At 38.2% G+C, this 12,085-nt stretch overlaps 1 protein-coding gene across 5 annotated transcripts in view; it reads right to left on the bottom strand.

The window, feature by feature from the left end:
- Positions 1-12,085, bottom strand: part of snx29 (sorting nexin 29) — a 158,798-nt gene that overhangs the window by 122,954 nt on the left and 23,759 nt on the right. For all 5 annotated transcript variants that reach the window (XM_048170870.1, XM_048170873.1, XM_048170872.1 and 2 more), the window contains exon 14: positions 7,433-7,518. In XM_048170870.1, the coding sequence (XP_048026827.1) occupies positions 7,433-7,518 (86 nt within the window). The remainder of the gene's footprint in view (positions 1-7,432; positions 7,519-12,085) is intronic.

Raw genomic sequence — 12,085 nt, 5'->3', positions numbered from 1 at the left:
TCTCCGCTCTGCTGCGAACGCACCCCCTCTGATTAATAAAGACCAAGCTCTCTCAAACACAACGGGGATCCGCATTAGTCAAAGTAAACACAATAACCCACATTACCCACACAAGGCTGCACACTCATCTACACCTCTCCACCAAAGCGGAGGCGTGAACAACAAAACGGCTTCACTTCCAGAGCCCAACAGGGATGAGTAAATACAATCCGCCGTGTAATGAATTCGAAACATGAAATTATTAACGCTTTTCTGGCTGCACTAGTGAAGAATGGCCTTCATTGACTCATTAACTGTGGCTGTCATCGGAGAGAGGCGAAAGCCCGCCACGTTTATTCATTTTTAAACAGCACCCTGATCCATTTCCTGAACTAAGATTCATTTAGCTTGTCAGAGGCTCAAACAAATTAATGCATTATAAGTCAAGGAGGGCTGATGAAGCAATGAATCCATCACATCCAATTTGAATGCCAAAATCTTGTACCATGGGATACATCCAAAGAGTTTGAGAGTGTACAATAAATGCAATGAAAAAAAAAAATTGATACATTTTTTAAATTAAATCATTAAACACTAAAATCAATTGTTTTAAATGGCACCAATTAATTTAGGCATCACAACATTAAAATGTACAGTATAAAAAAATGGATATTCATTTTAAGACGTGCCCAAGAATGCTTTTTCACAAGATGTAATATAAGTCTAAAGTGTCCCCTGAATGTGTCTGTGAAGTTTCAGCTCAAAATACCCCATAGATTTTTTTTAAATAATTTTTTTTAACTGCCTATTTTGGGGCATCATTAACTATACACTGATTTTGGCAGCGCGCCGCCCCTTTAATTCGCCTGCTCCCTGCCACATGAGCTCTCAACTATATTACAGTGCATTTACAAGTTCACACAGCTAATATAACCCTCAAATGGATCTTTACAATATGTTCGTCATGCATGCTATATGCATGCTTCGAATTATGTGAGTATAGTATTTATTTTGATGTTTACGTTTGATTCTGAATGAGTTTGAGGCTATATGCTCTGTGGCTAACGGCTAATGCTACAGTGTTGGAGAGATTTATAAAGAATGAAGTTGTGTTTATGAATTATACAGACTGCACGTTTAAAAATGAAAATAGCGACGGCTCTTGTCTCCGTGAATACAGTAAGAAACGATGGTAACTTTAACCACATTTAACAGTACATTAGCAACATGCTAATGAAACATTTAGAAAGACAATTCACAAATATCACTAAAAATATCATGCTATCATGGATCATGTCAGTTATTATTGCTCCATCTGTCATTTTTCGCTGTTGTTCTTGCTGGCTTACCTTGTCTGTGCACAGATCCAGACGTTAACACTGCCTTTCCTTGTCTAATGCCTTGAACATGGGCTGGCATATATGCAAATATTGGGGTCATACATATTAATGACCCCGACTGTTACGTAACAGTCGGTGTTATGTTGAGATCCGCGTGTTTTCCGGAAGTCTTTTAAACAAATGAGATTTACATAAGGAGGAGGAAGCAATGGGGTTTGAAACTCAATGTATGTCTTTTCCATGTACTGAACACTTGTTATTTAACTATGCCGAGGTAAATTCACATTTTGATTCTAGGGCACCTTTAAGATTAACTTTAATTGAGCATTATAACATGGCAAAGGTACTCTAGGGTCGGTAAGATTTTTTTTATTGTTTATAAAAGAAGTCTCTTATGCTCATTACTCCAGTGTTCAGTGTCACATGATCCCTCAGAAATCATTCTAATATACTGATTTGATTCTCAAAACATTTCACATTATTATCGATGCTGAAAACAACTGGGCTGCTCAACATTTTTGTGGAAACCGTGATCATATTTAATCATCATCCTTGCTAAAATAAAAACACTTTTTTTTTTTTATTTAACACAAGGCTGAGCAAACAACACTACTAACCAAGATCATAAGTCTTTCATATGGGAGGTGTTCTTATTTTCAAAAAAGGTAGACTTGAAAAGTATGTAGCAGTTTTTAAACTTTTCTGAGATTGTGTTAGAATGCTAATTAAAGCAACACTGCTTTAAAAAAATATATATAAAAAAGGAAAAGAATCTAGATAAACTAGTTGACCTTGCAAATTGACTAGTTGGTAACTGGACGATTGGTCAACCACTGTGAGCCATTCCTGTAAGTTTTCAGTTCACGCTACACAGATACAGATTTATCTATTATAATAAGCTACAGAACTACCATTCATCGTCTGAGACAAATGTAGTGTTCTCTCAGCTCGGGTTATCCCAAAACTGATGACTCTCCCTTTGACCCATATTTCTAGAGAAAAGGAGAGAGAAAAAAAAACAGAAAACCCCAGCTGCTTTTGCTCTCTTTGCAGCCTCTGAAAGTGACAAGACATTTAACCTCCCTCATTTGCATGATTTCCTGTTCACTTCCAATGCCTAATAAAAGAATATTTGATATGGGAATGAAAAAGATTCTTCAATTTCACATTTTGGTGGAGCGAGGCGTTTATCTAATTGCATGCTCTAATCCAACACTTGCAAATCCGTGATAGCAGTTCAACTTTGGGGAGACACAAGAAATTCTTTTTAAACATATCATGATCTCAGAAGCGTGGGTTCACGAAAGATCACATCGGGAGCACACTATCATTAAAGCAAAACTTTCAAAAGAGCTCATATCGTGTGCGCACAGTCTGACAGGACATGAAAAAGGCTTGTATTGTGCGCTTGTATATCAATTTGATGTATCCCAACCATCCTTTTCAGTTGATGTTCAACATCAAAGTCATAGTACAGTACGGACACATCATTAGCCAAGAAGACATGGAGGGAAGAACCATTTAAGCCCTGTTCTACAACCTAGTGAGCTACCTTGCTGTCTACAGCCTACATAGGCAGCATCCTAATCCCTCACAATGCTTTGGTCCACTGCCTGATTTCCTTTACCTCACCTACACACCAGTCTGGTGGGAGAGAACCAGTGTTGCCAGGGTCACGGTTTTCCCGAACAATTGGGCTATTTTGAAAACGCAGTCACAGGAAAATTTAAAGAGCCGCGGGCTGCGGGGTTTTTTTTTTTTTGGGATTACTTTTATAATGTACCGCGGCCGACAAAAAGTTTATCTGTAGACAAGGAAAATGAAAAAGATTTTACTACTGTGTATTAACCCTGATGATGAATAACTGGCAACCTAAGGAAAGACCTGAGGAAAGACGGAACATTTGACATCACAAACTATTACACAAGTTTCACCCACAGCAGAGATTTTAAAGGGTTAGTTCACCCAAAAATGAAAATTATGTCATTAATTACTCACCCTCATGTCGTTCCAAACCCGTAAGACCTCCGTTCATCTTCGGAACACAGTTTAAGATATTTTAGATTTAGTCCGAGAGCTTTCTGTCCCTCCATTGAAAGTGTATGTACGGTAAACTGTCCATGTCCAGAAAGGTTAATAAAAACATCATCAAAGTAGTCCATGTGACATCAGAGGGTCAGTTAGAAGTTTTTGAAGTATCGAAAATACATTTTGGTCCAAAAATAACAAAAACTATGACTTTATTCAGCATTGTCTTCTCTTCCAGAGTCCTTTCCATTGAATTGATTCCATTGAATTGATTGCATTGAATTGATTCCATTGAATCCTTTCATCTGTCGGCATTGGTAATGCACTTTTACGTGGTTGTTTTTGGCGATTAGGACATCCGCGACATGCACATTTACGCACCATTTTAAAAAATATAACAATACCAAAATACAAACAATGTAGAATAGCTTGAATACAGCGTGCGTCTCCCTCAGACTGTAAACGAAGCTCGGCCGCACCGGATAACACGTCAGCAGAGTCGTGAACCCGGATTGACATAGTCATAGTTTGTGTTATTTCTGGACCAAAATGTATTTTTGATTCTTCAAAAACTTCTAACTAACCCACTGATGTCACATGGACTACTGTGATGATGTTTTTATTACCTTTCTGGACATGGACCGTACAAACACTTTCAATGGAAGGACAGAAAGCTCTCGGACTAAATCTAAAATATCTTAAACTGTGTTCCGAAGATGAACGGAGCTCTTACAGGTTTGGAACAACAATGAGTCATTAATGACAGAATTTTCATTTTTGGGTGAACTAACCCTTTAAGGCTTTCATATGGTAGAAATGAATGAGACAACAGCCAAAGCATGTCGCTTATAAGTCTGCATGTTCTGCTTGTCTCTGTGTGAATGAATGTCATTGTTTCGTCTACGACACCAACACACGTCACGCTTACTGTGTTACATGAACTTCAGTCACTTCAGAGCTTTCTTCACCATTTCATTTGGAAAAACACAACAAATCGCCTAAATAACACGGCGATAAGCCTATGTGTGAACTGATAACTCGTATTTAAACAACTATCGCTTCATGTTGTTGGCCAGATAAAATGACAGAGAAAAGAAAAACAAATTTTGGCTATATTATTTGTGTTCCCTTCATAAATTGGTAAAATGTGGCTAGAACAATGTAGAATTTGATTAAAGGAGGCAATACAATTATTATGCCTAACTTTCAAATTGGGAGCGTATCTTTGATGCTTTAAAATGCTGCCTCCATAGGCAGCTCACTAGGTTTTCAAATGGAGTATTAGACTCACATGTGGTGGCCTCTATTTTTCTAGTTTTTTTTTCTTGCAACAATGGAGAAAGAGAGAGAGAAAGCCGGAGAGAAAGCAAAAGGGGAAATTTGCATCAATAGTGCTGCCTGGTGCATCCAACAAGGAGCCATAATAGACCTGGCATACACAGCATGATCCGGCCGTAAAAAACTCTTCATTAGGCATCCGTTTGGGGTTTCTCAGAGGCTCAATCTCCTGTAAGACTGCTCTTCCACACACAGATCTGACTGATACTGTAATAGCGCGCCGCAATGACGAGCTGGGAGAGCTGTGACTGCTGATCTGTGAAGATGAGCATGTATTGTCAAATCCATTAAAGAGATGCAAAGCGCAATCATAAAGGTTCACAACCAATTGTTGCTGGGTGTACATCCCCCCAGTTAGCTGGATTTATTGGAGGGCTGAGACACAAACAACACACGCAGGAATTTTGATAAACTCTTCTCATTTCAGCTCCCGTAAGGCACACTTTTACTTTGCATATAAGAGCCGTGCTACCATTACTAAACTTACTGCATGGAAATATCTTACAATCTTCATCTGATGCAATCTGTTGATGAAATGATGTAGAGATAATTGAAATTCCCACCATATCGCAGAAAAACTGTGAAATTATAGACACAGGCTGTTCAAACATATGACAGCATCCCACTGAGGGATGTCATGTCATTCATCACACACATGCTAATAGTCTGCAGCAACGAAGGAACAACTGCAATGCAATATTTCAATAAAAGTTTTTTTTTTTTTTTTTTTTTTTTTTAATTAGAAATATTTTTGGGCTCCTTACAAACCCTCCAGGGGCTTGAAATGTCTGCAGATTCAATGCATCACTGCACAGATAACGACGTTTTTTATTTAAAATATAATTAACAGTCTTTTTCTCAACAAAATATTTCATGTTAATGTGTTTGACTTTGATAAAGTGGTTTTATCTGGCAATAAGTTTTAAAAAAGTTTTTACAAGCTTTTAAAAAATTACTAACCACCAATTAAATGAAAATGGCTGCATGTCACAGAATCTCAAAATAATTCACCAGATGACTTGAATAGCTCTATATGGAAAGAATTTATCATTCTATGATGATTGAGGTGATTTTTTAGGTGAGTGACTACCCAGAGAAAATAATGAACAAATTGCAAGCATAGATAAATTTAATAGAACAAAGATGCACATGAAATAAATAGTATTTTATATGTTTCAGGTAAGTCTAACAGTATTCAGGTACAGAAATTGAATAATCAGATGTATAATAACTTCCCTGTATAAATTATAGGGATGCACAGATACCGATACCAGTATCGGTTTCGGGCCCGATACCAAGCTCATGTTCTTGTACCGTACTCGTAAAAATACCCCTGATACCAAAGACCGATACTTCACGTGATGTAACGGACAGAATTTTCCGTGCACAGTGTGGAAATACTTCAAAATTAATGATGACAACCCACACATTGCAAACTGCATGCAAATCGCACTGAATGACACAGACTAGAAGCGCGCTCTCTCTCTCTTTCTTGCGCACGATCCCAGTTCTCTCAGACAGCGTGCGATCCCAGTTCTCTCAGACAGCGCGCGATCAGTTCTCCTTGCGCCTGAATGGTCAAATTCACAAATGTCTATAGTTGTCAAAATGTCCATCGTGTGGAGTATTTCACGTAAATACAGTCGGTTATGGATTAAGTTGACGTAAACATTAGGTGAAAACAGGATACGTGTCAGTATTACATCCATGGATTCGGTCTTAAAATGACAGTAGCCTAATTAAATATTTGTCTGTCATTAAAGTTAATAAAACAACAAAAGATGTTAAATGAATATAAATATAGGCAGGTTAAAAAAGACAATGTTTTTTTTATTATGACTTTGGTAATTATGCCCTTTTAAGGTTATTGGACACTGTGAAATTTGTGCTTTAAGTTTGTGACAAGCACATAAAAATTATTACTTTTTTCACTGGAGTAATAATATAGAAGCTGTCCTATATTCATTAGTTTCACTGTGTTGTGCTTGGAAAACTGCCACATCAACAAAAAAAAATTAATAAATGTATAGGCATCGGTATTGGCGAGTACCAGAAAAAAAAAAATATCAGTACTCATACTCGGTCTTTAAAAAAATGGTATCGGTGCATCCCTGATAAATTAAATAAATAATCTGTGTTAAACTACAAAAGTGATTATTCTCTTTGTGTTTTGTTGTTTGATTAACATTCATGACACAGAAAGCAGCAGGAATATTAGGCTGCTGTCACTTTAAAACTGAATGCATGGATCCAAAATACTGTTACATATCCGGTTTTCTTTCTCAATTATTTAGTTCATCTAAGCCATAAGCAACTGTGTTTACCAGGATACTCGATATTTTACATGCATTTTGACAATTTTTTTTTCATGTATGTGTCTGTTCAGACACAAATAGACAGAAGAATACGGCATTCGGTGCTCACGTGTATCTGCACGGCTGATCTGTGTGAGTGCACAAAACAGCTGCACATTCAGAATTGAGATCTCTTTCGCGTCTTCGTGCGCTTAAACGGTTTTAAGTCACTTGAATATTTAAACTGACAGGACCTAAAACACATTCAAATGAAAAACTTTCATTGAATTATGGTCAAACTTTGCAATTAATCTGAGAATCACATGCGTTTTGAACCATGGTGTCTGGTCCGTACAGATTAACGATCCCTATACTTGACATGCGCACATCGCGATTTCGATGCTTAAAGGATATATCATGAAACCCTTCTATAGTATGAAAACACTGCCTTACCGTCATTGCCTTGGCTGCCTTCCCTTTTCAGCATTTGGACAGCTCCAACATACTTCTTCAGCTGAACCTTCAGAACCTCATTCTCTCTGCAAAAATAAAAATATAAATATAAAAAGAGAGAAACAATATGCACAAGAAGCTAATTTGTTTGACAAAAAACAAACCATTTTAAATTAAAAAGTTAATTTAACATGAAGTGAAAAAAAATGAGCAGACTCTCAGAGAGAAACTAAAGAAAAGCAAAGCTAAACGTGATATTAATTAAAATAGGTTTAATTCTTAAATATTTTTAAATGAAAAGTTCTTATAAGATTGATCAAGTTCTGTATGATCATGTTAATAAATGATAAACAAAAACAGTAGCCTGACCATTTGCAGTTTAGGCCTCAAATATAATGCTGAATGTTAATAATTACTCATTTTATTCACAAAAATTGAAAACAACATCCATTTAAGAGGATACTGGACTTGATAGTACATACTGGGTGAAAAGATCCTGTTCAATAAACAATATTTAAAACATACTTCCTTTTTGTTGATTCTACATAAATTAGGGGATTCGATGTGTAAATATTTCTAATTGCTAGTTGTGATTAATTACCTAACATGATTAATGGCTATTACATCTTTTTAATTGATTCACAGCCCGAATTAAAATATAACTTCAACACTATTTGTAATAACAGCTTGCATCTTCCAGAACATAAAACAGAATTGCACCACTGAAACAAATCTTTATTATAGTTAGATCCTTTTGCGCATTATTTTTCTGTATTTTCTATTAAAATCATCCAACACAATCCTGGCATTCAGGATATATGTGCAGCATGCATGAGGAGCCCATTGAGAGACTCCCACGGTAAGCCCTCCACTGAATTCAATTCCAGGAACTGCTTTACACAAAGTTTAATAAGGCCGTTCCAGGCAATGAGATGTGTGTGCGTGCGCATGAGCACTTGCTTACAATGCTTGTTACTGGTGGTTTGGGAAAATCAATCAGAATCAATCCAGGTTGTGTTACTGTGAAAAACATTCCTTCCTATTCTCCCAGGACGCCTTTTGTAACTCGCTTATCACTGCCCATTTTATACCCCAATAGACGGAGAGAATGAAGGAGATCCAAAGGCGTCTGGCAGGCTCTCAAAGGAGGGGACTCGGTCGTTTTTCGCACCGGCGAGCTGTGCACGATTCCGCAGCGATTTAATTAAAGTTAATAAGTGACAGCTTCTCTGTGGGGAGGACTCGGCAAGTCAGGTGTGCCACATTGATCTTTTCCATTGCCCCTGCAGAGAGAGCCACAGTATGCACACATGCTATTGTATTCATATTGGAAGACTAACATCGAGCACAAGAGGGGGACTGCTTGTGTCCCTCTGAAGGGCTTATGGGTCACATAGTGGTCTACTTAACGAGTTCCACTTTGGACAGACACATAATGTCATTCTCTTCAAAGTAATATTTGCACAAGTCTAAAAAGATGTGCATGTATAAATCATTTATCCATATCATAAAAAGGTCACTGTTCATAACAGTCAGTGGTTTCTGTTGGTTTAAAATAAACCTTTTAACTTCAATCAGGATTTAAAATTGGCCATTCAACCGAGACTGCCTTGCTGTCAGTCACTGAAGCTCTATGGATTGCGAAAGCTGATTCCAAATCATCACTTCTCATTCTGCTAGATCTATCTGCAGCTTTCGACACTGTTAATCATCATATCCTTCTGTCCACCTTCATCATCGCTTCATCAAACCGCTTTAAATGATCCAGAACACAGCACCGCGATTGGTCTTCAATGAGCCTAAGAGAGCCCATCACACCTCTGTTTATCTCTCTGCACTGGATACCAGTAACAGCTCGCATCCAGTTCAAGACATTGATGTTTGCATAGAACAGCCACGGGCTTTGCATCCTCCTACCTCCACTTGACGAGTCTACATCCCTCTAGAATCCTACGGTCTGTAAAAAATGTTGACAAGACTAAGTTTCATATAACATCTGTTTAACTTATAACATGAAAGTAAGGTTAATAATATAACTTAGAGAACAAAATTTTCAGTTTTACTCAAATTAGGGTGATGCAAAAATGAGTACACCCCACTGAAAGTCTCTGGAGCAAAGCTAAATTTTAGACTACAAATGTCTAATTTAACAAGAATTCAACCACAGGTGAGTCTAATTATTCATTATAGTCAACTGTCTGCTGGACCCCTGTGTAAAAGGGTGTTAAAACTCCTTCCCATTTTATGCTGTCAGCAATGGCACCACATGGAAGAGAAATGTCACAAGACCTGAGAAAGAAAATAATTTCTTTACACCAGAAAGGTGAAGGCTACAAGACGATCAGCAAAGCTTTACTTATCAGTCAGAATACTGTAGAATCAGTCAGAATACACAAAAATTTAAAAAAGATGGAACTGTACCCATCTCACAGAGACGTCCAGGTCGTCCACAGAAGTTAACGCCTCGACAGGAGTGTCTTCTGATGAGAAGGGTTAAAGAAAATTGGCATTCAAGTTCACTGCAGTTATCTAGAGAAGTAGAAAGCCAAACTGGGGGGACTATTTCCCGTGACACAATATGGCGTACACTGCAGAGGAATGGCATGCATGGGTGCCGTCCACGAAAGAAGCCTTTCCTAAAGCCCAGGCACAAAAAAGCCCGCCTAGAGTTTGCCAGAGCCCATGCTGACAAAGATGAAGACAACTGGGACTCTATACTCTGGAGTGATGAGACCAAGATAAATGTTTTTGGAACTGATGGCTTCAAAACTGTATGGCATCGCAAAGGTGAGGAATACAAAGAAAAATGCATGGTGCCTACAGTGAAACATGGTGGTGGCAGTGGGATCCCGATCCGATATTCAGTGGTATCGATGCCGATACTGCATTTTTGCCGGATCGGGTATCGCCGGACGGGACCGATCCAAAATCCGATACTGGTGTCATTCTGGTTATTGAGCTCTACAAAAGCACAAAACATTTAAAGTTTCTGTGCATTATTCCAAGTGTTCTAAAGCCATTCCATAGTTTAATTTGAGGTACAGATAAATATTTTAGTTAAATTAAAGTTCAAGTAAATGCCTCCCTCCGCTGCGGCTGTCAATTCACAGATGTATGAAACACAATGCTCTATACTGTTTCTAAATACTTCATCAAGATATCGAATACAATACGATGCTACTTTTCATCACTCCGTGCCCTTGGTCGTCACTTTTCCAACATGACAATGATCCTAAACACACATCTAAGGCAAATAGGCATTGTTATTTATATTATGAAAAGAAAGTATTATGAAAAGTTAAAGTCTGCGTCACTTTTCAGTATTCATCTTGACTTATATCTCATCTCAACACTTTTTGAGGATGAAAGTGAAGGAAATAAACATGAATGAAAATCAAAAAAATGTGGCTCCCGAAATGATCTGAACAGTGTTGTAAACCAAGGAAAAGCCATCGAACACCTAAAACAAACTATTTAAAACAAAACGGGGAATTCTGAATCAAACGTTTTCATTTTGACAAGTTGAGCATAACTCTCCATCCAGCATCCAGTCTTTAAAAGAGGTCATTTTGAGATTATATTAATATACACGAACTACCGCCGGTGAATCCACGAATGGAAAAAGTGAGGCATAGATGTTGCAAAATGTCGCCAACTTGTTCATTCGGAAGTGAAAAGGCATGCCTAGAAGTGGGGCTGCACTTGGTGCTGTCATTAAAAATCATGGAGGCCATACACTTGCCCTTGGTCGTCACTTTTCCAACATGTACTAAACACACATCTAAGATGTAGAAGAAGAACAGGGTAGTTTTTGTTGTGAACACCTATGGGCGTACTCATTTTTGCTCAAGACTCAAGATGTCAGTGCACTCGTGGCTTCAATTACTACAAGGGAAGAGAGTGAAGGTGCATCGTCCATCTCTTTTTACAGTCTATGGTTGTGCCTCACCAACTTCAATAAACCATGTTAAATGCATAAAATACATTTTTTCAGAATTCTATAGATTTTCTTTCAGCACTGCAAATGTAAACAAGGCCTGGACATGACTATGCATGACACCAGTCTAGATGCCCTTCCCAAAACCCATTTCCATCTCCCTAAGGCTACAGGTAAATAAAATGTCAAACACCGAACCGGCATTATGCAGCAGCTGCTACTATATTAAGTGTTACAGAATTTGGCGATTACAGCCAGAATGGAGGTCAAATACATTTCAATGTAAAACAGAAGAGCACTGTCTCGAAGCGACACGTAAACTAAACAATCTTGCAACGGTAAATACGAAAGGGTCGGCTGGCGGCGGTGCTTTCGGATACATTACTGAATTGACTTGTAAACGAGGCCAACTCTGTGTCAGTCTGCCTAAACAGGCTGATGAAAAGCAAGTGGAGGGATGCACCATCCAGGCACAGTGCAGATGTCACCAGCATGATACCAAGTGTGGTTTTCTCCCCCATAATCCTCTCTTTGACACAGCGTCATACTGACAAGCCTGCCTCCTGCTCTCGGCCGCTGTCCTCCTACTGAGCTAAATTAATTTGTTCATTCACTCCCCACATTATCCCCCTGAGGAACCACTACATTAGAGCTGATGAAATGCTCACAAAAGCAAGATGTCTCTCCTAATAATCCAGCAGCACTTCAGGGAGACA

Source organism: Megalobrama amblycephala, linkage group LG20, assembly GCF_018812025.1.
Source record: "Megalobrama amblycephala isolate DHTTF-2021 linkage group LG20, ASM1881202v1, whole genome shotgun sequence".
Taxonomy (NCBI): domain Eukaryota; kingdom Metazoa; phylum Chordata; class Actinopteri; order Cypriniformes; family Xenocyprididae; genus Megalobrama; species Megalobrama amblycephala.
This window is presented reverse-complemented; position numbering and strand designations above follow the sequence as displayed.